The sequence below is a fragment of the Scomber japonicus genome, chromosome 10 (assembly GCF_027409825.1).
Source record: "Scomber japonicus isolate fScoJap1 chromosome 10, fScoJap1.pri, whole genome shotgun sequence".
NCBI lineage: Eukaryota > Metazoa > Chordata > Actinopteri > Scombriformes > Scombridae > Scomber > Scomber japonicus.
In genome coordinates, this window is record NC_070587.1 from 11,014,348 (window position 1) to 11,039,006 (window position 24,659).

Consider the following 24,659-nt stretch of genomic DNA (forward strand, 5'->3'; position numbering starts at 1 on the left):
TTGTTCAGTTATACAAACACAAATACACACAAATCATTCCAGTTTGGCTGTTTATTCAGAATAATAGGCTTGAAATATAATGCAAGCAACCAATTTTACACACTCAGGATTGCTGTATTGCAGCTCCACCCCTAAAACTGGAAGGTTGCTCTGGGATACTATGAGAGAAGAGGCCATTCACGACACCGACTCACACATCATTTTTAACCAAGTAGAGGAAAAGAAAAGACTATACACACTCTGTAATATGATTGCTATAACTATATGAACCTTGAGTGGATGTATGTTGATTATTTCTCAGCACACTCACGTGGACAGTCTCGGCAGCGTCATCGATGGACACCACCACCACTCAAGTGCACATTAAAAACACATTCGAGACAAACATTCACCCTCCAAAAACACACACACAGAAAAAAAAACAAGTAAATGCACTGAAACGACCCGCAGTTTAGCTTCACGTACAATCGCACTTTGCTTTATCTATCCCGAGCTACACTGAAAACTTCTGTAAATCCTTGACTGCTTACTCCAAGAGATTGCTGATTACTGTGGAGGATTTTTTTTTTTTTAAATGTTTGCAGCAGCTGGTAGACATTTCCTAAGATGTCTGCAGTGTAGCTTGTAATACGCGAGTGCGGAGGAAAGTTTACTGCATGCTTTCTTTCACGAGTGGGAGAGAAAGGGAGGGCTGAGGTAGAGGAGGAAAGCTGAAGGCAAAAGAAGGTGAGAAATAAATAAGGTATATATAAATAAGGTCATCTGTTCCACAAATCTGTTGTAGAGCTTGTTCAAAAGGCACTTGGAACATGAGGAAATGGTAAAAAAAAAATAAAGGTGAAACAAAGCAAGCTAAAATCATTTGGTTTCAGGTGAAAAGTATGCATCATGTGTGTCTTTGTAACTAACAATAAGGCAAGTGAAGAAGAAAAGCCCTTAACATATTTGAAGAAAAATAAAAATAGCCTATTTTCGGGTAAAATACTTCATGTTGGCAATTAAAATCATAGTGACTAAAATTACAAAAGAAAAAGAAAAACAAAGGCATCTTAAGCAGCCGTATAAAAGTGATGCATAGCCTTCAGAGCAAAATATGCCAGTCAGTGGTTCAACGGATACAAAACCCTTCATATTATAACATCTCACAATTATTTTGGGCAGAACTACAGTATAGTAGTGGTGTTATATCCTTACCCACCAGCATAAGTGGTGTGTCACATTATCTGATTACACTGCAGTGCAGATAGTGGTTTAATTTCATCAGTCCAAAAAACACCCCCCACCCACCCTACCACATGTAGTTCATGTATAAACAACCTTCTGATTACAGCTAGATTCAATTCCAGCAATATACTCAAAAAAACATTCAAAGTACACGATTTACACGTTTATGTCTGGGGTGATCCTTGCTGTTCTTGCTCTCACTAAACTCAGGAACACATTTTACCTACTGTCAATAAATCTCATGTGTCACATCAACAATGAACTGTTCCTACTTAAAAGTACTGTGTATGTCACCAAAGTGTTGTTATAATGTTTTCCCTCTGTACTGTAGTCAGAAAACATGTAAATGAGCCACACCCTGCACTATGTGACACATTCCTTTATATCACGACTCCTCTAATAGCAGCCATCGTGTTGTTTTTTGGAGCCATTTCCAAACAAACTAACGTGACCGTAATCTTTGTGGTTGAGTCCTAAGGAACATGTCACCAAATGTAACAGCTCTGCAGCACACAGGAAAACGATATATACCAGATACAAACGCAATACTTGTAAGCAGGATCAGGTCATTGTTGGTTTGGCTCTAAAAATGAGATTAGTTGACAGCAAGAAAAATATAGAAAATCGTCAGCTTCATTTCACTTTCATCATTATGAAAAGATCAGAATCACTTGCCGTATTTTGCAGATGCTCCGCAATCTTAAAAATCAGTCAGCGTGGCCAAATTAGGGTAATAATCTCACTTTGATTGAGTGTAGTGTTTTTCTAGCGTTTACAGTCAGTGGACTGAGGCCAATATGGCTCAAGAGAAAAAGGTTCCTGTAGTCTTTCATATGTGAGAACCACCCATCAACTGTTTCTACTACAGTTCCTTTATGCTTAAAAGGCTATTTATAAAAAAAGGCATATATTTATTGTGCATAAAATATTCTTGCCTCTAACGTCTCCCTCAGGCAAATGTGTACATGCCTAAAAAGTGAGTTGTTAAGTAGTGTTTGATGGAGTACGACAGTGGTCATTTCATAAAAGCGGATCTTGAAGATTGTGAAGGATCTGAATTAATTTCTGGACTAAGAGGGATCCCAGTGCTGAAATATTTTCTCAGTGCTATATCAAGAACAACGGGCTTCAGTTTAAATGGATATATCCTTCACGTTATGGGCCGAGCAGAGGGGAGTCGTGATTAAGTGGTCGTCTGTGGATCATTTAAGGTTGAAGGCCAGCAGGGGTCGCTCCTCTCTTCTCTGCCAAGGGCTCTTCTTCTCCTCCTCTGCGTCCTCATGTGCTGTGTCGTCATCAGGAGAGACTGACAGCAGCGTGTGATCAGTCCTAAAAGTCACACCCTCTGGTGTCGGCAGAGGAGGAGGAGAAGCAGGGGATGAAGAAGACAGTGAGGGGGGCTCTTCCTGTATTTGTACGCCCTCTGCATCTCCCGTCACCTGATCCCCTGTCTGACCCTCTGCCTTGTCTGACAAGACAGGCCCTAGTTTGCTGTCCTGAGGACTGGACTTGGGCGTCTCCTCCTCGCTTCCGCCGCCTTCCAGATCATCCACGTATACCAGCTGAGTGTAAGCCATGGCTGGCGTTGTGCCCTTCGAGCTGTCTTTCTCGATCTCTCTCTCCTCCCGCTCTGCGTCTCTCCCTCTGCGGCCTGCTCTTGGCTCGTTCAGGTCCACACCAGAGTCCAGACTTGCATCGTTGCCATTGCCCCGCCTTCGGCCACTGCTGTTACCCTGCTGACCTCCTGCACCTGGCGTGTTGCTGTGGCACCCCGCCCGCTGAAGGTCTATGTAGGAGTGGCGAATGTGAGCGTTGGAGCGTCCATCCAGTGAGACAAACCAGGCTCGCGGGTGAGGGAGGGGCTTCCCTCCTCGCAGCTCCATTAAAGTCTTTTCAGCCAGCAGGGTGTCCTCGCTGTTTATTTCCACAAGACCTGTTTCCCCGAGTGCTGCCGGAATCGACAGAGACTCAGACAGGCCGAGCTTCTCTCCTTCACCCTGCTTGGCGGGACGCGGGGCGTGGTTTGTGGGGGTTTGTCCGAGGGGCTGCTGGGAGTGTGAGGCGTTGAGCTCAGCCTGAATGGTCTCTAAGTCACTCTGCTGGTCAGTCTGCAGCAGCAGGGCCTGACCAGACAGAGGGTGCTCTCCAGGGAGGCGCATGTAGTGTGCTGGGATCACCAGCGTAGGACGCACCCTCGGGTAACCTTCCCCCCCACTCAGCAGGTCCACAGATCCACAGCAAAGCAGCTGGCCCGGTTGGGAGAGTAGCAATGGGGGACTGGGGCGCTCCAGGTGGTCTACAGACCGGGACAGAAGGTAGTCAGGAGCCCTGCACTCACCTCCTTCCCCTCTACTGGGGGAGTGAGGAGGAGAGCAAGGGGAGATGCAGTCAACAATCCCAACATTGCTCAGCTGGTGAGCTGACATCGGTCCGTGATTGCCTGATGACAGTCCGTCTGAAATATGATTGGATGAGCAGACGGACGTGTATGATTGACGGTAACCCCGGTCTGTTCCACTCGAGAGGGCGGCCTTTAATTGGAACGTCTCCACAGACTGTCGGTAGTCTCTGCTGCGAGGCGTCAGGTTGCCAAGAGATGAGCCATGGTGGCTGTTGTTGCCCAGAGAGGAGCGGCTGTGTTTGCTGATGTGAACTAGGCTGTGTTGACGTTGATTGTCTTGTTGCTCGTATGAGGAAGGCTTCAGCATCGGCGTGGTCATGTCAGGCTCAGTTGCTGTGGAAACGAGTTCCAGCTGAACCTGAAATGTAAAATATTTCAGTTTAAGAATCTTAAGAAAGATAGCAAATATAACAGACACAAAAAACAAACTATCACATTAATTTTATCGGAGACAAAAACAGAGAGAGCATTTTTCTGACAGTATTGATTTGAGAAATTAATCTTTGTTTTTTCTGCTAACCACAAAGACGCTAAGTCATTATAAGTTACAATAAATACTTTTCTGGTCCTGGTCCTGGTCAGCTTTTTTGGTCAGAAGTGCTCTCTTTGTTAAATATTCCTTAAGACAGAGTAGTTTGGTGATTAAACCGTTCACATAAAATCCGACGGACCTCGTTGTTGATGAGGTTCAGGTGGGACATGGAGGTGGCTTGGTCTCTCTTACTGCTGTCCAGACCAGAGGACAGGGTGAGCTTGCGGTGAGATACTCGAGGCTTCAAACAGCGACGTCTGCAGAACACAGAAACACAGCAGAAGTTGTGGTTCATTCAGAAGTTCCCATTTAATTTAATGTTATGTGTAAGAATTTTAAATATTAATCACTTTCTATTGCCAATGAGTGAACATATTGTAAAGTAACTTAAAAAATGAGACCTTGCACAACTTTCTCGGTTGCCTACAACAGCCTGTGCACTGATTTCTATGTGACGGACGACGGCTGTTTTTCCCATGAAATTCAAAGGATGTGATGTTTATGCACTCTCCCCAGTGGCCTGCCTCTCAACACAAGTTAACATTAGCTTAGAAATGGAGTCTATTAACAGTAACAAATGACCCATTCACCCACCATAACACAGAGTTAGGTAAGCTAAAATTACTGCAAAGCATATGAAATATATTGTGATATTGTAGTTTCAGCTGGCTAATGTTAGCACCGCTGTTCACATTTCATCTCAGTACACATCTTGCTGCAAGCAGGACAGCTTATTTAATGAGACCCGCTGCTTTTATTTCCAAGCATTTTGATTTATTTGGTACTGATATGACAATTGAAAATTGAGAAAGAGCATGAAATATATAAACAAAAAATTAAACTCTAAAATAGTCAGGTATAGTATATTTACATGTAACCAGCCACAGGCACCCTCTCACACCACTGCATATTTCTGACAATATCAAAATAGTGCATTTCTTTTCTCTTTCTGGCAATTTCTGACTGCCTTTAATATGTGGCATGTCAAAAATCTGAAATCTGAAAACTTGGGAGAGAGTATCACACACACCTGCAGTAGTACAGAAGGATGCAGAGCAGACAGAGCAGGATGAGAGCCATGCCTCCCAGTATAGCCAACAGAAACACAGTGTGGTATGTGCTGATGTCCTTTGCAAGCACTGGACCTGTTGGAAGGACAGGAGGTGGAGAAGAAATACGAAAAAGATGAAAGAAACAAATTTTCATGTTAATTTCCAGTTTTACTCAAAAATATGACTGTATATTCAACCATTCTATAAGTTTGTCGAGTTATATGAAATAAGCAAATATATGATATGCAAAAGGTGTTAGAATGTGTGCATTGTAAAATATATTCTCGGTCTGTAACCTGCATTAAAGCAGACCCCCTTCACCTGAGTGTAGTGGCGACATGGCTGCCACCCAATATCCCAGCTGAGGAGCAATGTAGGTCAGACTGAGCTGGTTGCCCTCCCGCTGCACATGACCCCAACTGCTCTTTATCCATGCGCCTGTAAACACACACAATCACAAATTGAAAATCTAATTTACCAACAATTATTCTGTATTAGAGCCAAAATTACAGAGCGCAGAAGCAACAAAATGACAGCTGACATGTTCCCATTTGACTCTGATTAAGTCGGTAAAGAGAGCGCAGCAGTCCACTTACCTTCATTTAGATACGTGTCAAGGGTAAATCATTTATATTTAAAAGGCCAAACTATTTGTTAGTGTGAGAGAAGTAAACTCTCCATTAATAGGTTGTAAACCATATATTCAAACTTGAGCGTGAGTGAGGAGAGAAAGGTGCTTTGGCAGTACCCAACTCACCCACAGGGAGGCAGCGTGCAGTAAAATGGCAGTGAGTCTATGAAAAAGGACAACACTGAGCACAATAGCAGCTCTAGCAGTGCCAGTAACAAAACCACAACAAAGCCAAAAGGCACTGATTGATTGGCTCACAGTAAGTCTGCTCCAAGAGGAAACATTCACATGTGATTTTACACTTCCCCTCCTCTGGGTCCCAGGGCTAGCATGGTGAGAGCGACTCTTGTTCTTATGTTTACAGGCTGTTTTACGACATCAAGCAACATGAAGGAGTCAGGAATCAGCACTAATCTTCAGGAAGGGGAGGAAACAAAAAAAAGGGGAAGGAGAGGATGTTCAAGGAGGACAGGCAAATATACAAGAGATGGTGGAAGGAAAAAAAAAATTACAAGGAGAGGAAATAAGTGCGGATGAAGAGCAGGGATGGAAGGACAGATAAGGGAAAGAGAGGCAGAGAGAAATGAAAGAAGCTGTGTGACTCAGCACCTCTCTCTCTTTCTCCCTCTCTTTCTCACTGTGCCCAGCCCTGCCCAGATTCACCCTGACCCTGTCTGAATCGTTTCCACAGGGGAGTCCTCTCTGTGAGGCTGACCTGTTTAATACTGACATTTTATGACTCTGTTCCCACGCTTCCATACAAAACCCCAACACAGAGAGTCTGGCAACTGCTTCGCCACAGCGCAAACATTCATATTGTCAGTATGGCTCATATATTACTTCTGCTTCTCGCCCACGTAAAGTCGTAGTAGTGTAGGTAGTGGTCTGCTCATGTGAGGAAGCTGTCCTTCTTTGCCTCATCAAACGCCTCTCAGGATGAAGGCGTGTCTGTTCATGAATGACACACACACACACAACAGGTGAATATGATCTGTTCATGACATGGGGAAAAACATACCTGCCCCACACTCGCTTAACATCTAACAAAACATGAGAGGCTGTCAGTTATTTGAGAGAAACAGGTTTTTGTGAGTGTGTGTGTCATCCATGTGCGCACTTTGTAAACAAAAATGGCTTCTTTGTGAAGAACATTTCTATTAGCCTGACGTCTTCCTTCAACAGGCACCAGACGGATTACAAAGTTCTTTCTTTGCGTCTGCTTTTTATCCTTTGTTTAACACATACATAACCACACACACACCCACACACGCACACCCACGCACACACACACACACACACACACACACACACACACACACACACACATTTCACACACATTTCACACACATTTCACACACTTAACCACTCAGAGAAGAAACTCAATCAGGAGCCGGGCCACTGTTGTGTTACTTATTTGGTGGGTTGCTAAGGAACACAAGATGTAGCCCGGAGAGGGGTCCGGGTATGGCTTCTGTTGTGGAAATACTCGCCGCTACAGGCTGTGCGCAGGCTGTGTGTGTGTGTTCTTTCAGCTTTTATCAAAGCCCCAAAGAGCAAACATGTTCTACATTTATAGTACTGATTGAACATCATAAAATTGTTCTTATTTTATGCCTAGAATACGAGAAAGGTTAGTTTCATCACACACGCAGTTCAGACCTACAAATGTTTCATGTAGAAGGCATTTATGCCAATCACAAGAATCCTTTTATTCCTGTTAACAATCATGTAGTCTGACTCAAGACATGTGGCTTGCAGGAAAGGCCTCTGTCCTTTTAGCCACCACTGTTTTCTGTTTCTTCCCGTGCTTCCCTCTAGTTGACAAGAATATGTAAAGAAAATGTGTCATCTAAAAAAGGAGTCTTTGTATTTGTGTCAACTGCATTTGGCAAAATTATGTTTTCTACCAGTCCTCCACAAGTTTTCATCTACCGATTATTTTCATTATTGATTCAGGTGTAGATTATTTTCTTTATTAATAGATTAATCTTTCAGTCTAGAAAATGACTGAAAATAGCAAGCAGAGCCCAACATAAAACCAAATGCATCATAAAGATGTTTGAAAAAAATTCAGCAGATATTCACAATGGATTAGTGGGAACTTGTGAAGTTTTGGCATTAGTGACAAACCCACAGATAATTATCACCTGACTCTGCAGTTACCCTCAGCTCTATGGCGCATTTTACAGTTTTGATTCAGTCTCACCGCTCTCATCTCCACAATTTTCAGCTGCAGCAGGCACTGATGTAAGCCACAACTACTGCGGCTTGAGGCTGAAGCCAATATGGAACTACCTTAAAGTGCAACGCCACTGACGGCCGCAAGATGTTGGCTCCAAAAAAATCCCGGCTCCAACTGACTCCCACTCAAAAAGCATCAACTTCTCTCCAGAAACACTGAGTCACTAATGTTTTCCAGCAGGTCATTATGGTTTCAATTGGTGAATCCAAACCCTCTAATAAGTATGCTGGTGGTCATTTTGGAAATCATTGCTCCTTTAATAAGATCTGAAGACCGAGTAGCTTTTATGTTTACCACACGGACGCTGATTCACACCTGCTACTCTCCCTTGCTCCGGGACTCACAGAGTTGGACTATTCTTGCAATATTTCTGTAAGTTAAATGTTGCTTGATTAAGATTCCTGTCATGTGACGCCATACTTTGCAACATCCATTTTTAAATCCAGCCTGAGCGGATGTCAGTGTTGTGATCTCAGGTTGTTTTTTTGCTGCCCCCAATGGCCAAAGAAATCAGTTATTACAGGTTTAAAGATGACTCAAAAAATACTACTAAGTGATTAATTGACTACTTGTTTCAGCTTACAGTCAAACAATCCAATACATTTACTTTACCAGAAGAATTATAACAGGTCCTAACTTGCGCTGCCACAGCACAAAAGTGATGAGGACAGTAATTCTGGAAATGTGAGACTAATGTACATGGAGAAGGATGGTTTGTAGAGCAAATATGTCTGACTCAACTGATGATCTAATCACTGTCTTTCAGCTCTAAGTAGAGCTGGGCGTGTCGCATAGCGGGACGTCTGACAGCACACATTTTAGGTTGGTCAAATAAATCTGTGAGCCCAGAGAGGCTTGAACGGTCTCGGCCGTCCACACCAGCACGTCCCCATTGTTCAGTTATTTTCAGGATTTGACCGAGCTCAAGAAGATTATGTATCCACGGTCCAATCTTGTGATTTGTGGCAGAATTTGTGTTTTGATTTGCAGATTAATGTGGTGCTGTATGTTGGTCATTTTTTTTATGACCTTATGAATAAATTCATTCATTCCGCTGCAACACAGCTACAAACTGTGACCTAGCAGCTGCGTGCAAATGTGCATGTGATTCGTGTTAATGCTCCTTGTCCAATAATTTCACAATTCATTTAACCCGTGAAAATAGGTCTAATTTACACAGAGGTAACTCTGCGGCCGCATTGGACTGTCAAAAAGTTATATTTCAAAGATCTTAGTCAAATAAACAAACACAGATATCTAGATGAGATATCAGAAGTCTTGTTTACTAAGTCAGGAAAGCTTTGTGTGTGTGTTTGTGTCAGTGCATACCCAAGCGCGGGTCAAATCTCCAAGCAGGGATGTGATCATTTTCCTTCAGGCCGCTGTCAGCCGGGAGGGGGATGGAGACCGTGATTGGCTCAGTCACCTGCAGCTCCACTCCATCGCTGGCCAATAAGTGAACAGAAACTGCTGCTACAGGAGTCAACTCAAACCTCTTCTCGGTCCCTGTGAGAGAAGCAGGAGCGGGTAAGAGAGAAAAATGCAGCAAAAAGGAAAGGAGTGGGACTAAGGTGCGCAGGAGGGGGGGGGGGGAGTGGAGAAAAAGAGCAGACGGCGGGGGGTGGAGTAACATAAAACACCATAGATAAAGGAGAGTTGTCAGGGGAAAGACAGACAGGAAAGAAAACAAGGGAAAGACAGGAAAGAAGGAAACGGAGTGGAGAGTGAAAAAATGTGAGGTTGGAAAGTGTCACAGCGCACAAGTGCGATTGTGTTGCCCGAAGGGAGAACGTACGTGCTGCAGGGAGGGGGGATCTTTTGAGGGGTATTCAAGCTGAAGGAGAAAGAAGTGCACACAAATTCATACAACACACACACACACACACACACACACACACACACACATATATTCAAGATGTGGATGGGAGTGCATGCAGGCACGGGGCTGGTGTTAGAACAGAGTGCACACACAGGGGTTATTGTGTTTCAGGAGGTCAGATAGAGAGGCCTCTCCAGGGTAGTGTCTCTATGATGTACCACTGCCTTCCCTCCCCACCCCCACTCAGCAGACTTCCCCTGTCATCTGTGCCCATTTCTCCTTGGCCCTATTTCTATGAAGGAGTCTTCAACCCCTTTGTGTGGTTACCATGCTCAAGGCCTCACCTGTGCCGTTGCCGGAGAGGACCTGCAGGTAGGGGAAGTGCTGGATGTGTGAAGGAGAGCTGGCCACGGTGAGCAGAGCGGTCAGGTTGGCGTAGGATGTGTTGGAGGGAAGACTCAAGGCTCTGCGCTGGAAATGAACACTGGGCTGACCCCTGAAACCTAATAGAGTGACAGACATGCAGACATCAGGATAATACATGCGTACCCAGTGTTTAAGTGTCAGGATTTAGACAATTATTACATTTTTTTATTCTATTTTTGGCATTTCACCTTCATTGTGATACTTGACGTTAGAGATAAGAGGATGACAAGTAACAATGTCTAATTGGAAGTCAAACCAGCCCAAGAAAAGAGGACTAGTTTATTCATTTTTTCACATGTTAACAAAATTGTGTCATATTGTTCTCTGGGTTATAAACAGTGCCAACATTAGGTACTTTAAATTGTTAAAGTAACCAGGCAAAATATGCCAGAACGCAATCTGAAATTGTGATTATTAAGCTATTAATCCTCTTGAATACCATTGTGAAACATATTATTGCTACAAATTCCACAAAGAACCAAAACCAACAATGAGTTCATCATACTTGGTAGTCAAAGTCTGATATAACTCATTCCTCTGTGCAATAAACCTCCATTGTTGTCAAAAAACTATTAAAAACACATCAGTGAGCAACACTTTTACACTGGAAAACATTACACAGAACATGGGAACTGTAGTCTATTTTAGTCAATTCCCCATACCGTGCACTGTCCTGGTAAACACTCATTAGACTAGTGCACCAAATGTGTCTTAATCCGCAGCTAAAGATAGTCCCCCAACAAATTCACTACTTACTTCTGTTTGAGTAACATTTGTGGAAACATGTCTCACTGTTTTAGGAATATACTTAGCCTGTTTTTTAAAAAATGAAACCATACATTTCTAACAACCTTTTAAAGATTTACACAGATTTAAACAGGATATGGAAGTTGTTTAGTATTAGAGACAAACACATTGTTGCTTTTGGTCTTTGGTGATTTGTTGACAGGAGGAATTATATGCAACATTGCCCGACTTATCCTGTAAAGGATCCTATTTGGATTTTAGGATTAAACATTGTAAGCTACTGTATACGTGTTGTTACCTCATCAATGGCCTTTCAGACCAGTACAAGAAAATACAGATCCAAGAAGGGTCCATAAGTCTGAGACCACTTTCCCATTAAGCAGTCTCAGTCTCGCTTTCGGACCCTCCATGTCTACATAAGAATGTGAAAGTCAGTTGTCTTGAGTCTTTCAGATTTAACATGATGATGATGTTTCAGGATGTTGTACAAGGTTATTTTTTATCTCTCTTTTTCAATTCATCCAACAAATTAGGCTTAATGGACATAACTCTGGATCGTTATAGTACTGCTTTGCTCAACTTTTGCTCTCTGCCAGTGTGATGCTTCTTTCAAATACTGTAATTGCCTTTTCATTTTTCCCCATTGCTGCTTCCCATCCAGCAGACTCTGCCTGCTATTAACAAATTGTCGATGAAGTGCAATAAACAGTTTTAAAAAAAATGCATCAAGAAAAGTCCATCAAAGATGATGACTCTTTTATAGAAGTTTCATTGAATCTGTTTTAACCTTTTGAATAACTGCTTGGTTTGGAAACCTAAATCTGTCCAATAAAAAGAGACTTGGAAGTCTCGTTAAAACGACCAGTAACATTTCAGGAAGGAGTCAGGCCGAGCTCATGGTCATTTATAACAGGCACGTTCTTAGGAGGGCCTGCCAGGACCCTCCACTCCAGAGGAAGTTTAAGCTCTTGCTTTCAGCTGTTGTTACAGGGCCCCTGTTTGGAGGACTAAAAGATTCCATGTCTCCTTCATCCAAAGTACTATTGATATGCTTAATGGCAAATAGCACTCTGGCTGCTCTCCCTGCACTACCCTTGTACATTTGCACACTTGCACATCTGCACTCTTGCACATTTGTACTTGGTATGAGTTTCCATTTACCAGCACTAGCTCTGTGATTTATTGTGTTGATGTGTTGTTGATGTTGTTCTGTTGTATTCTCTCTTTATGTAAACTGACTACAAATCAGATATCCCCTGGTGGGACAATAAAGATAACCTAACCTAAACCTAACGTAGCCGGACTCAGCAAGGTGATGTCATTGTGGTCCGACTGAGCCGAGCACACATTCCTGAGCAGTGAGACACGGATCCAGCTGTAAACGAGTGTTCACTGTGTTTGGGTTTCTAGTTCAACATGAATTCAGATGATCATTTTGAGTCTGCGGTGTGTGCATCTTTTGAATTTCATGTTTCATTGTAAAGCTTGTTCTTGAAACACAGGTGTGAATGTCAATTTCATTCTGTGGCTGCTGTTCTTGTTTCTCTTCTTTGTGTGTTCCCTTCCTCAACTCTTCTTGTCTTTTTCCCTCCACTTTTCTCTCACCTCATCTGTTCCTCCTTCTGTTGGAGACTGCTCTGCCGCCCCCCCCTCCCCTATTCTCTCCAACTGCTCCACCCACTTTCCAGCACATACTGTATCATCCTCCCCCTCCTCACTTCCCTCTTTTTTATTCTCTTTCCTCGTGCCACACGCCAAGGTTTATCGTTCCCTTGGGCTCCCGAATTCACAACATCGTGACAAACAGAGTGTGTTGGACAGAGGGCAGAAATTACACTCGGCTGTAGGCGGTGTGTACTCAAGAGGTTTACATGTTAATGGTGTCTGTATGATTTTGTGTGGGTCTGGGAAGTTGTTTTTAGTCAGACAACAGCTGACACTTTCAATTACTCCCTTGTCAGTCACGACCATACAAGACCCGGTGGACAAAGACACATAATTGATTCTGCCTCAATGAGAAAGCCTTATCTAATATAATTACACACACCTTAACAAAGAGGCTGACTCACAAAGACAGACTCATGATTTATATTTCTATGTGTGTTTCTGTGTGTGCGTGTGCGTGCGCGCGCGTGTGTGTGTGTACATATACAAAGCAGGGTGTGCAGTTTAGCTAATGCATGAGTTCACTTGACAACAGTTTTATTAAAAATGAATAAGAATATATCTATTTATTCTAGTTTAGATTTGCAACAATTACTCGGTTGGAATTACTTGGATGGAATAATAATGTCATTTTTCAAGCAAAGACCAAATATTGTCTGGTTTCAGCTTTTTAAACTTGATGATTTGCTACTTTTCTTTGTCAAAAGTGTGAATTAAAAATCTTAAGGTTTTGGAGTGAAATGTGTGATTTTTTTCCTCGCAATTCTTAACAGTCATATGAATGATTAAACAAAAAATGTATGCATCATTATGTATGTATGTATGATGATGTTAGCTGCAGCCCTATTCACATTGCTGCGAGAAAATGGGGGTTAATCTGATTAAAATATATAGAACAGGTGAATTTTGTATTCAAACATCTTTTGCAGCACAAATATTCTGTAGTTCAACTGATTATTTTTATGACACAGAAAGACTTGTTAAAGATGCATAATCAGCGGCTCTTCACTTTCTTTTACCTAGAGCACATTGTGGGTAATTCTCTTTGTAAGAGGGGAACTACAGTGATCAATGTCTCTTGGACGCATGATGGGAACATAAAATCAGTTATTTGGGGCGGAAACTGTTAAAAATCGAAAACAATGAGCTGAATTCATTGCTAAATACAAAAAGGCATAATATTGATCTGCACACACTGCATTTACCTTGGAAGTCTGACACAATCTCCACAACGTCATCATACACCATCAGAGTAGCAGCTCTCTCTGGCAGCAGGTCCAGGCTGATGGAGGAAAAAACTGGAACACAAACAAAACCAAGTCGTGTACGCTGTCAGTGCATTAACTGCAAGATTAAGTCTACAATTAAGATAGGAAACAAGCTACAATCCACCTGGCCACTTCCTGATCACTATCAGACATAATAAATCATTAAAACAACTTTATACATTTTTAATAGTTCTGCTTTTATCTTGTCTGCGGTGCAGGACAGAAGTCTGACCCAGCAAACTGCACTTCTTTCCCCTCTTCCTTCCTTCCTTTCACTCCTCTATTGTTCAGGGCTGGTAAGCGTGATAATCCAATTGGCCGCCGTTCCGTTGGCTCATAATAACCTCCCAGTCCACCTCCCCACCAACACACACACACACACACACACACACACACACACACACACACACACACACACAGCCCCTTGGGAGGTATTGTGAGTGTGTGCGTTTGTGAAAGGGAAGCTTAAGCAGACCCCTTGCTGGGTTTTGGCATCTACTATAATAAATTAGTAATGGAGCACTCCACTCATCATTAGCTCACACACCTGGCACAAACTCAGACACACACACACATTAAACTGGCAGAATGCATGGAAATCAATAACCTGCAAACACATAGTTTACACCAACATTGCCCATCTATAATTACTTCTTTTTTTCCCTACACATTTGCAGCACACACACCTACCAGGTAATCTGGAGGGTGTCCAGGGCACAGAGTTTGGCACATATCCCTGTTTGGTTGCGGTGACAACCAACAGTGTCCCAAGGCGGTAGTGAAAGCGCAGGTAGGTGTTACCATCAGCCAGTGAGGTTTCCGTGGTTACCGAAGTGTGGTTGGTGAAGAGCTGTATGGTGGCTCCTCCCAGGGGCTGGTGAGTGCTGGCATCGCTCAGGTGAACCTTTAGAGTCACCTCTGTGAACAAACACAAAGCTTACTAAGCCATGCACGTCTTTGTGTTGGTGTGAAGAGACAAAAAAAAAAGTGCAGAAAACATTCCAGACAACAATGACAGGGAAAGACATACAGGCATAAAACAGAAAGGTATTTTAATCGCAGCTGTGTTAAATACAGTCGTCTCTTTAAGTGGGTTTTGTTTCAGCGCCAGGCCCTTTGCCTCCAATCCACAGAGACAGTACTCCACGTCCCGGACAATCACAAAGAGACGGCCGTCTGACCATTTCCCAGAGTCTTGCCAAAAGCACTTCCCCTTGAAAACAATGGACCATTTCCCTCTCTCAAAGAAGCCTTGGACAAGTGGGGAAAAACAACTGTGTATATATAAACAGCTTCTCTAAATGGAAATGACAGATGCAAAAATGTACACAGGTTGCCTGTTGATTGAAATAACACACTTAAAAGTTCACTGTATGTCACACTAAGAGGTGGATCAAATAAAATCTTCTCAGTCAGACTCGATGATATCAGTTTTGAGGCATGTCAAATTGTTAAAGTCTGTGTAAAGTACGAATAAATATGTGTTCTGAGTTTGACATACCACAGAAAAGTGTGTTGTTAACCACCCTACCAAATTTGAATGATTAAAAAAATCACCAAATATATTAAATTAGGCTTCAAAGTTGTGTAAAAATCTGCCTCTTTCTCTGCCCCCAAATGCTGTGGGCGTGCCCATCGAGTTCCCTGAAACCCCACCCCCTACCAAGTGTCACCTGTCAATCAAAGTCATCATCTCTACCAGAAACATGGACGCTAGGTCTGAGAGCTTTCTGCTGCTTACTCAGATGCTAGCTCAGCGGCTAGCTCGACGGCTAACCCAGCTAACTGGCTAACTGTAGACTGTAGTAGTAATAGTGTGTGCTGAATGTATGTATACCTCTACAGCAGCAGCGGGTTTATGCCAATCACGGCGGTGATTTTCAGACCCGCCCACTAAATCCTGGACACAGAAATTTTGAAACAGTTTGTGAAGCCTAGCTCTACAATTCAAATCTAAATGGTTAGAGCTGCAATGAAGAGTTAATTGACAGAAAATGTAATGCCAATTTCTTTTTTTTGTCACTTTTAAGGCAAAAAAAGTCAAATTTATCAGATTTTTATTTATCTCAGCCTTTCCAATGAGTATAATACAAACTTATATTTTCTGGTTTGTCTGGTTTTTGGCCTTTAAGAAGAGTAAACTGATTATCTTTGGATTGTTGACCGTTGGTTGGGAAAAACTAGACATTTGAAGATGTCACTTTGGCTTTTTGGGAAACTGTGAATGCCATTTTTCAACATTTTCTGACATTTTATTGACCAAATCAAGAAAATAAACGACAAATTAATCAGTTGCGCCGTACACTTACTCTAGCTTAAGAATTCAGTCATTTTATGTCATTTTCTTATTCGTTGGGAAACATGGGTCACATTGTGGGATTTTGGTCGGAAATTTCTGACACTATAACTTTTGAGGCAGCCTGTCTTTGGGAACTGAATCAACAAAAGAAACATTTTTCTATTTTACTATTTTACTATTACCAACTTTTTATCACAAAGTATGAATGGGCCTAAATTGGCATTTAAGAAACTTCCATACAACCAGGTACAAAACCACATAACAAAACAAGCGAGGTATGTCCACACATGTATTTACTGCCGTGGACAGCTTCCTGTAGTTCTGTATAAAAACAAGCAGCTCAAACATAGTTATGTCCTATGTGTCACCAGCCGCCAAACAAACAAAAGGTTAATTTCAGCATCATATCAACAAACACTGTAATTTTACAACCACACAAGCTCAAAGTGACTCTGTGTGTTTGGGAAGTCTTCACACACGATGACGTGGGCTATGTTTGATCATTGCTAGCTGGCTGACCCGTGATGACCTCTCACTTAAGGCTGAAAGGGTTTCCCTCTCCTTCTCCATCGACCTGAACATGCCCACCTCCCCCATACTCACTCTGCCACTGAATTTTTGTCGTAACTCTTTCTTGTAACCCCACCCTCCGTGACACATACGCTAACACATACATACCCCTGGCTAGACAAATCCCCCTCCCCCCACTCAGGGATCCTGTGGTCAGCAAGAAACCACTCACAATCTGGTAGGAGTTCAGCGTGAGTGCAGGCCCGACCTAAAAACAGAGCTCCGCTCGCCAAATAACACCTTTGCAGAGATGGAAGTTATGTGGTGCTTTTTGTGTGTGCGGCGAGGTTTGGCAGAGCAACATGTCAATCTCAAACCAAACACATCATTACTCTGAGGGTGTGATGATCTGCTCCGCTGCTGCTTCCTGACCCTTCACTCCATTCCTCCCTTTATTACATTTGTACTGTCACAGCAGAGGATTGCAAAACAAAAAAAGAGCTGGATTTCCCCTTAACAGAAACTCCACACAGCCTGTAAGATTTTTCTGTGTGTGTGTGTGTGTGTGTGTGTGTGTGTGTGTGTGTGTGTGTGTGTGTGTGTGTGTGTGTTTGTGTGTGTGTGCGTTGGAGGGATCATGACCTCACTTCCTGTCCCACTCCCAGTGATGTGCTGTTAGGGGTACCAGCTGTGCTCACTTTAAAAGAAATCCCCCGGGAGAGCACCAGACTGACATGCAAGCACACACAAATGCAACAGTCCCCTCCCAGTCCTTATCCAATAAATCAGCCGTGCGGTGACATCATTGTTAAACAAGCTTGGAGGAGAAGAAGAAGAATGATCACAAACTAGTACCTCCATAACGGCCTCTCACCGTATCGACTCCTTATCTGAGTGTGTTTGAGTACCATATGGAGAATAAAGGCATCAAAGAGAATTTCTCCTGACCAGCGCTGCAATCTCAGACCAATTATCCCCAGCAACAGCAGCCAAAGCAGCAGGGTGGTTGTGTGTGTTTGACTGCAGGTATAAAAAGATGGACCTAAGAGGAAAAAACAGGGCAAACAAACTAAGTGTGTGCATGTTTTTTTTTGGCTGACTACAGCTTGAATTAAAACGTGTTGCTGTGTATTAATCAGGAGTTTCAGGAATGGAAAGTGAGGTGCTATAAACTGGAAATGCCTGGTATGGCTGGACTCCGCTGGGTGTGTGAAGGGTTTGGGGTTCTTCCAAATGGAGGAGGGGGAGGTGGGGTTGGGGGAGCAGATGCTTTCTGTGTGTGTGGGGAAAGCTCGCTAGTATTGTGGATGCAGTCACGCCAGCGCTGACTGCTCATTAGAGTCGATGGCTCATCGTACATTACTGTGATGTCAGTATAAGTCATAATTACATTAAAAAGACAAACGCAGACAAGTATCCACATTTGTGAAGCTGCAACAGCCAAACTGATGGTATTAAAAAAAACAGTCAATTAGGTGTGTGCCCTATCATGAAGTATAACCTTTGATGTGAATAATAATAATAATAATAATAATATGATATTAACAATATTGGAACCTGCTGACTTGTATTTGTCATTACTAAGTGCAGCAGCAACAAGAATTGCTAAAAGTAGAGAGGAACTAATTAACCAATCAACTGAGCTAAGCAATCATTTGGAAAATCAACTCAATTTTTTTGGACTTTTTCAAGTAAAAATGATAAATATCTTCTAGTTCCAGCTCCTCAGTTGTAATAATTCACAGTTTTTTTTTCCCCGTCGTATGGGATTTAAAAATTAATATCTTCTGGTTTTGGACTGTTTTGGGCTTTAAGAAAACATTTTGCAGACCCAACAATTAACAGATCAACTGAAAAACCTTAATTAGCAGTTTATGAAAATAATAGTCGCAGGCTTGAACTGAAGGAATTAGTAACACTTTTGCTGGCTATGCTGTCGGGGAGTTTGTTCCAAAAAGGGAGTGACTTCTGTTATAAAAAGGTCAGGCGTTCAACAAATAACAGTAATATTTAGGTATTGTAAGAAGGCAAACACAGCAAAGCATATTCGTTTCACTGGAGCATCCAATAAAAGCCAAAACATCAGAAATGTGTCTTAAACGAATGGCTAAATTAAGGTTCAAAGTATTCAGTGACATTGTGTTCATTATAACAACAAAACCCTGCAGCATGATGTTATTTTAAAGCTCCCCTTGTGTCGAATCACAGGTTGATTTATCTACATATCACATGATAACTAAAAGAAACAAAGAAATGCAGTTCAGGGTTTCAAGTCTGAGAGAACAACACCATGCAAGTCGTTTTAACTTCAAGCACTGTTGTTTGTGTTTCTGGATGTAATAACTTGTCCGACCACAGCAAAAGAAAAACAGTTACTGAAGCTATTTGTGTGCTCTTCAGATAAATGACAAACATCTGATTTTCAGTGCTGTGAGAAGAAAAATGGAGCTTTTAAAAAAGTTGTGGGATACTAAACAAAAGGAGGATTACATGAGAAACAGAATGAAGCACCAGTAAGGACAAGGGACTCAAACACTCCTCGACATGTCCCAGCATGAAACACGCAGGTGCAGAGTCAAACCAAGGCCTGACGTAGAAAAATAAACAACAGCCAACAGACATTTTAAGCAAAGCAAAGGACTATCAATAGCGGCTCAGCCTGCTATTTTCCCTCATGTGGATTAAAAGTGAGATTAGATACTAATGGTCAATCCCATTAGCTCAGCTGGAGACACAAGGTTACATCACCAGGTCTCCACTCTTCAGTCGGAGAATAAAATACTTCTCTTCATCTTACTTCAATAGATATTTCACTCTAAATACAAAACAAGTTGTGATTCTTTGGTAAGGAGCTAGTTGACCCCCTTTCTCAGGACCTGATGTAACCTCTCCAAAGTGGGCCTCTGTTAGCGCTCACACCAGCATCTCATGATTGTAATCAAGCTTGGCTCGCTGGTGACAATATGATTTGACTTGTCTACTTCCTGGCAGCCCCCGTCCAGCTCCAGCGAATGTTTGTCTGTTGGAGATGCCATGCCATGCCTATTATGGGCAGCAGTAATGTGAGTGAGATCTATATCTGCGGGTAGATTGTCTGGCTCCACTCATCCATGTTGTCTGCCGGACAGACCAGGAGAAATCCTCAGTATCGACCTGAACACAACCCCTGAGGGACAACTGAAGGTCAATCTGAGGGAAAGTGAACAACTCAGAAAGAGAGGGTGAGAGAGAGAGAGAGGGAGAGAAAACAGAGAGGGGATGGAGGCCAAAACAGACTTCAAAGCGCTGCAATCTTGTGAGTTATCAAGGCAGTTATACCTCAATTTGTCTTCCTTGAACAGAGTTTGTTGTGTTGTTTTCATGAGGCAGAAAAACAACTGATGAGAAGCCTTCAAGCTCAAATTTCTCTAAAACCTCCTGAACTAATCTTAGAATTATAAACATCAGGAGCTGACTGAGTGACAAAAAAAAAGTGTTGCATTTTTCAAAACCCTGACTGATTTACAGCGAGATTTACCCTACGTTTACGGTCATACTTCTGCTGTAAACACTACTGCAGAGAGAGGACCGAATGTAGGCCGTGAGCACAGGCGACCGAGACGTGAGCGCACGCAAGTGAGAGATAACAGAGAGAGATGGATAAAAGAGATGGAGGCTGCTATGACGGGGCAACTTTGAAGTGAACGGCTGAATTAAATGTCATCAGATTATTGTGATTCATGCTTCCCTCAAACTTTGCAGGAGTATGATGTTGTGGTGCACGGGATTCCCTGTGAAGGAGCTCTGCAGGCCTGCATCTTACAAAGTTTGGTGTGTGGATTTGACTAAGGAGAAATTAGTGTAGTATCTCAACACATCCCTCTCGTAGTAGCTGCTCTCTGCAGACAAATTATACTTTACTTCAGCCTGTGATTTGTTATTGTAAATGCTTTTTGTCCTCAGATTATTCCTATTTTGACTCTACATACTGTAGTACCAGAGGAAGCTTTACATTGTAACCTTGAAAAAAAAAACACTTAGTGTAGTATAGAAAAGTATTCAATATCTTTAGTTGTTGTTGATGCTTCATTTTGTGTATCCTCAGTGTAACACTATTCTAGGTTGTTTTTTTAATTATCTATCAATTTCATCTACACTATGCATCTGGTTTTGTACTTTTTCTGCATGGTATCAGTAAAGTTTATCTTCTCTTACAAGTGGTAATGGGAAAAAAAAACATTTATTAGAAATTAGCCTGGCTACTCTTTTTTCAATGGGACGCCTGAAAAAGACTGACCAAAAACAGAAGCACATACAAGCAAACAGTCAGATCAAAATGTTTAAACAGAGGAAGCTCTGCATACTATGAAAGATTTACGTGCAAGTTTGACCCCCACTTCCCAGACAAACATTGACACTTTGACTTGACAGGGTTTCTGCTGGCTTTACCAAAATAATTTAACTCTCTTTAAATACATTGGATACGTTGATAAAATTGAAAATACCCATAATGAATAATTTAAAGTCAGGGACAATAACACTGGGGATTTTCCTGACAGTTTTTGGTAGATGGTAGAAAAATATTCCAGACGTTTGTAAATGAAATTTAAAACTTTTAAATGCCATCTCTTTTTTTTTTTTTTTTTAAAGAGGAATCCTGGATCAATGCTTTTTAAGACTTTTCCACACCTGCAGACACCCTGTGTGACAAACCCCAGCAGCTGGACCTCGGCTACATTATTGTGCACAACAAGGACATGTTTTCAGTCACGAAGTCACCAATAACAACATATTTTCCACAAATATAAAAAGCTGTCTGAAGTGAGAAAGGCCTATTTAAAATGTGGTTAAGTGAATAAAATGAAAACCAGGCGTTGTGTTAGAGACATTTGAAGTTAACCTGCTAGCTAGCTAAGTTTAGGTCACATCAGCATCCAGGCTAAGTTAGCGGCTCCATTAGCCTCCAGACCCGCTAGTCGTCCTCCTGGACCGACCAAAGCGGGCCAAAGCGAGTTAATGTGCTTTACCTTCGGTGGCTGTGTCCTCCGGGAGTGTTTTGGTATCAGCTTTGGAGGCGAGGTATCCGAGGAGAAGGAAGATTACGGTCCTGCTCCGGTCCACAGCCCACATCATTGCAGATGTGTGTAACAACGCAAACGGGGTTAAAAAAAATCAAAGTAGCAGCCCAATCTTTCTCTGTTTTAAACTCACTGACCGACCACATCCGCACACACTCGGTTTATTCTGCAAAGGAGGAGACACTCCATGTTTAGCAGCATCAGCAGTCCTGTTTTTTGCCCGTAAAGCTGTGTTTCCTCTGTCCCGTTGTGCATCCCCAGCCCTTTTTGCCGCTCGGTCGGTTTTTTTTTTTTCATCGACGGGCCGGGGTCAGAGAGGAAGACAGCCCCACTCCTCTGAGCCACATGCCCCAGAAGAACAGCACCAACAGGCGGCTTCTCCCACACGCAGCACCGCGCCACGTCCGTGGAGCTCTGGCGACACCTGCTGGTTGAACGTAGACATGTCAAGATAACGGTGGGGACGTTTACATTATTGCAGCAGGAAATGTGGACAGTAATAGAAAGAACAAAGAACAATAAATAATAAGTAAGCACAAAAGCAATAAAAACTAAATGCAAGTATTTAAAAAATACAAGTAGCATATTTAAAAGTGTATCTGAAGCTAATATGAAGCTTCAGCTGTCCAAATAAATTAAGTAAAAATCTTTCAATGTTACAGTCGTTTTAGTGCCAAAGTCCCTCTTTTTGTTATTATAGGCCTATTTCCACTGCAGCAGCTCAACGAGGAAACACAAAGAGGGAATTTGGTGCTAAAAGACTTTAAATGTGGCAGATAACCACTTGATATGACTCAGACTGATGAAGCCTCATATAAGCTTCACATCAACTTTTACATGACTGTGTGGACACACTATGGATTTTGGCCCCTATTACTTACTTTGAAATCACAATTGAAGAAGATCTTTTAATAGTCAGTATGGACAGGAGGAATGATTACAGTGAGGAAAACCTCTTTCACTGTTCATATGGACACCTGATTGTTGTTTTAAGACAAACTTCAAAAACTGTAAATGTATCCTCACCACAATGGTCTTCTGTGGTCATCCTTGACATTCTTTTATTGCATGTGATTTAATCTCTCCCTTCTCAACGTTTCAACTGAATTAAAAAATACTTGAATGTCATGTGATGGAAAATATATTAAACCATTCGAAAACGAAGCCAATGGGCTTAAAAATGTTTTTTGTGGTAAATATCAATGAGTAACTTGGTTTTCCCCCACTCTCTCTAAAAAAAAAGCTTTATTCATGCTCATTTCTCTATAGCTGAGAGATCAGATCATTATCTGCAGAACAGGTTAGGCTGCAGTCCATATTATAATAATGAGGAAGTTGTGATAGACTGTGATCAAACTCTACAAAGTTTGTACAAAATGATTCACTTAGTTTTATATCAATCTAAATCTTATGCTAACTCATGCGAATATGATACTGTTCAATGATTATTTACCAGGGAACCGAAATTTCTTTCAAAGAAAACTTTCTAAGAGTTTTTGCACACAATTCAGTCATGTGATCAGTGAGTGTGAGCTTCCTTAATGGCACGGTGATAAAGAAAGATAAACATGTTCAGGCGGTCCATTCGTACAGAGAGTTTCAAAGTTGAAGATCTGCAGCTCAGATATGAAGCACTCTGCTGTCTTAATTCTGATGCTCAACACTTTCTGTACCTTTTCACAAATTAAGTATGACCTACATATATATAAGTCTTTCTTTCCAGTTGAGACTAGTTGTAAAAAGAAAATCATAGTAAAAATAGAACTTGTAACCTTCTTCAGTGATATTGGACACATATTTGTACATATTAATCATTGTCTTCATCTTCTTCATATTTTTCAGTTCCACATGAAGTTCTTTATGTTGTGGGCTGCTTTGTGAATGGTACAGTTGAGGTACAGTTTGAGTTTGACGCTGAGGTGATGTTATATGTGGATTTCCAAAAAGAGGAGATTGTTTTAACTGTGCCCCCACTTATTGCTGCTGATCCGCGTCAAGCTTTGGTGGGTTTGATTAATTTGCTAATGTTTCTGTCTTCTTGCATATACTTTGTGTGTGTGTTTTTCATACTCATGTACAGAAACAGTTCAAAATGTTTCCATGTGACAAACTGTATGTTTGGTTCATATGAATAAATTTGTATATACTTACTGGAAAACATGACCACATGATTTGCATTTATTTGGCATACTTTTTACTCAAATAAAAAGAAGACATAATAAAAAATGTAAATTATAATACGAGGACAGGACAGTACAGAATATATGTAAATCTGGCGTGGGTGTGGTCCTTCTCCTGGCTCCCCTTCCAACCACTCCTTGCAAGATTGTTGGCTCTCATCTCAATGGTGGATACACATCAGGCTCTCTTCTAGTTTTGCTTTTGAGAATTCATTGCTCTTTTTTTTGCTTGCTGTGTGCTAACCTGCTCTTTCTTGTGACTCAGGATCACCTTTGTCTCATCCTCAGCCTGCCACCAAGCCCATCCCCAGCCAGCCCTCACTTCAATCTGCTCACGCCAGCCTCTCTCCTTAGTTCCACCATTCCTCCCAGCAGCTTCGGGCCCCCTGCCATCAGTCTCCATCTGTATTCAACCTTACATTAAACACCTCTTTTACTAATAATCCTGCTCTGTCCAACTCTTATTCATAACGTGTTCAGTGCTTCCAACAACAAGAGTATCTTTTGTCACTTTTCGTTGGCTCAGTTAACGTCATTATGTTTTCATTTTTAGATTAATTTAACCAACACACGAATTTGTCCATCAAATTCCTAAACACAGCATGA

The 24,659-nt window shown here is 41.9% G+C and overlaps 1 protein-coding gene across 1 annotated transcript; it reads right to left on the minus strand.

The window, feature by feature from the left end:
* Positions 1-1,380: 1,380 nt before the first annotated feature.
* On the minus strand, positions 1,381-22,160 carry fam171a1 (family with sequence similarity 171 member A1). Its single transcript, XM_053326852.1, has 9 exons — positions 21,823-22,160; positions 14,698-14,925; positions 13,945-14,037; positions 10,246-10,404; positions 9,412-9,588; positions 5,531-5,647; positions 5,188-5,302; positions 4,297-4,414; positions 1,381-3,983 (listed from the first exon to the last, which is right to left on the minus strand). The coding sequence occupies exons 1-9, from the start codon at positions 21,926-21,928 to the stop codon at positions 2,427-2,429; spliced, it is 2,670 nt and encodes an 889-aa protein (XP_053182827.1). The 5' UTR covers positions 21,929-22,160; the 3' UTR covers positions 1,381-2,426.
* Positions 22,161-24,659: the final 2,499 nt, after the last annotated feature.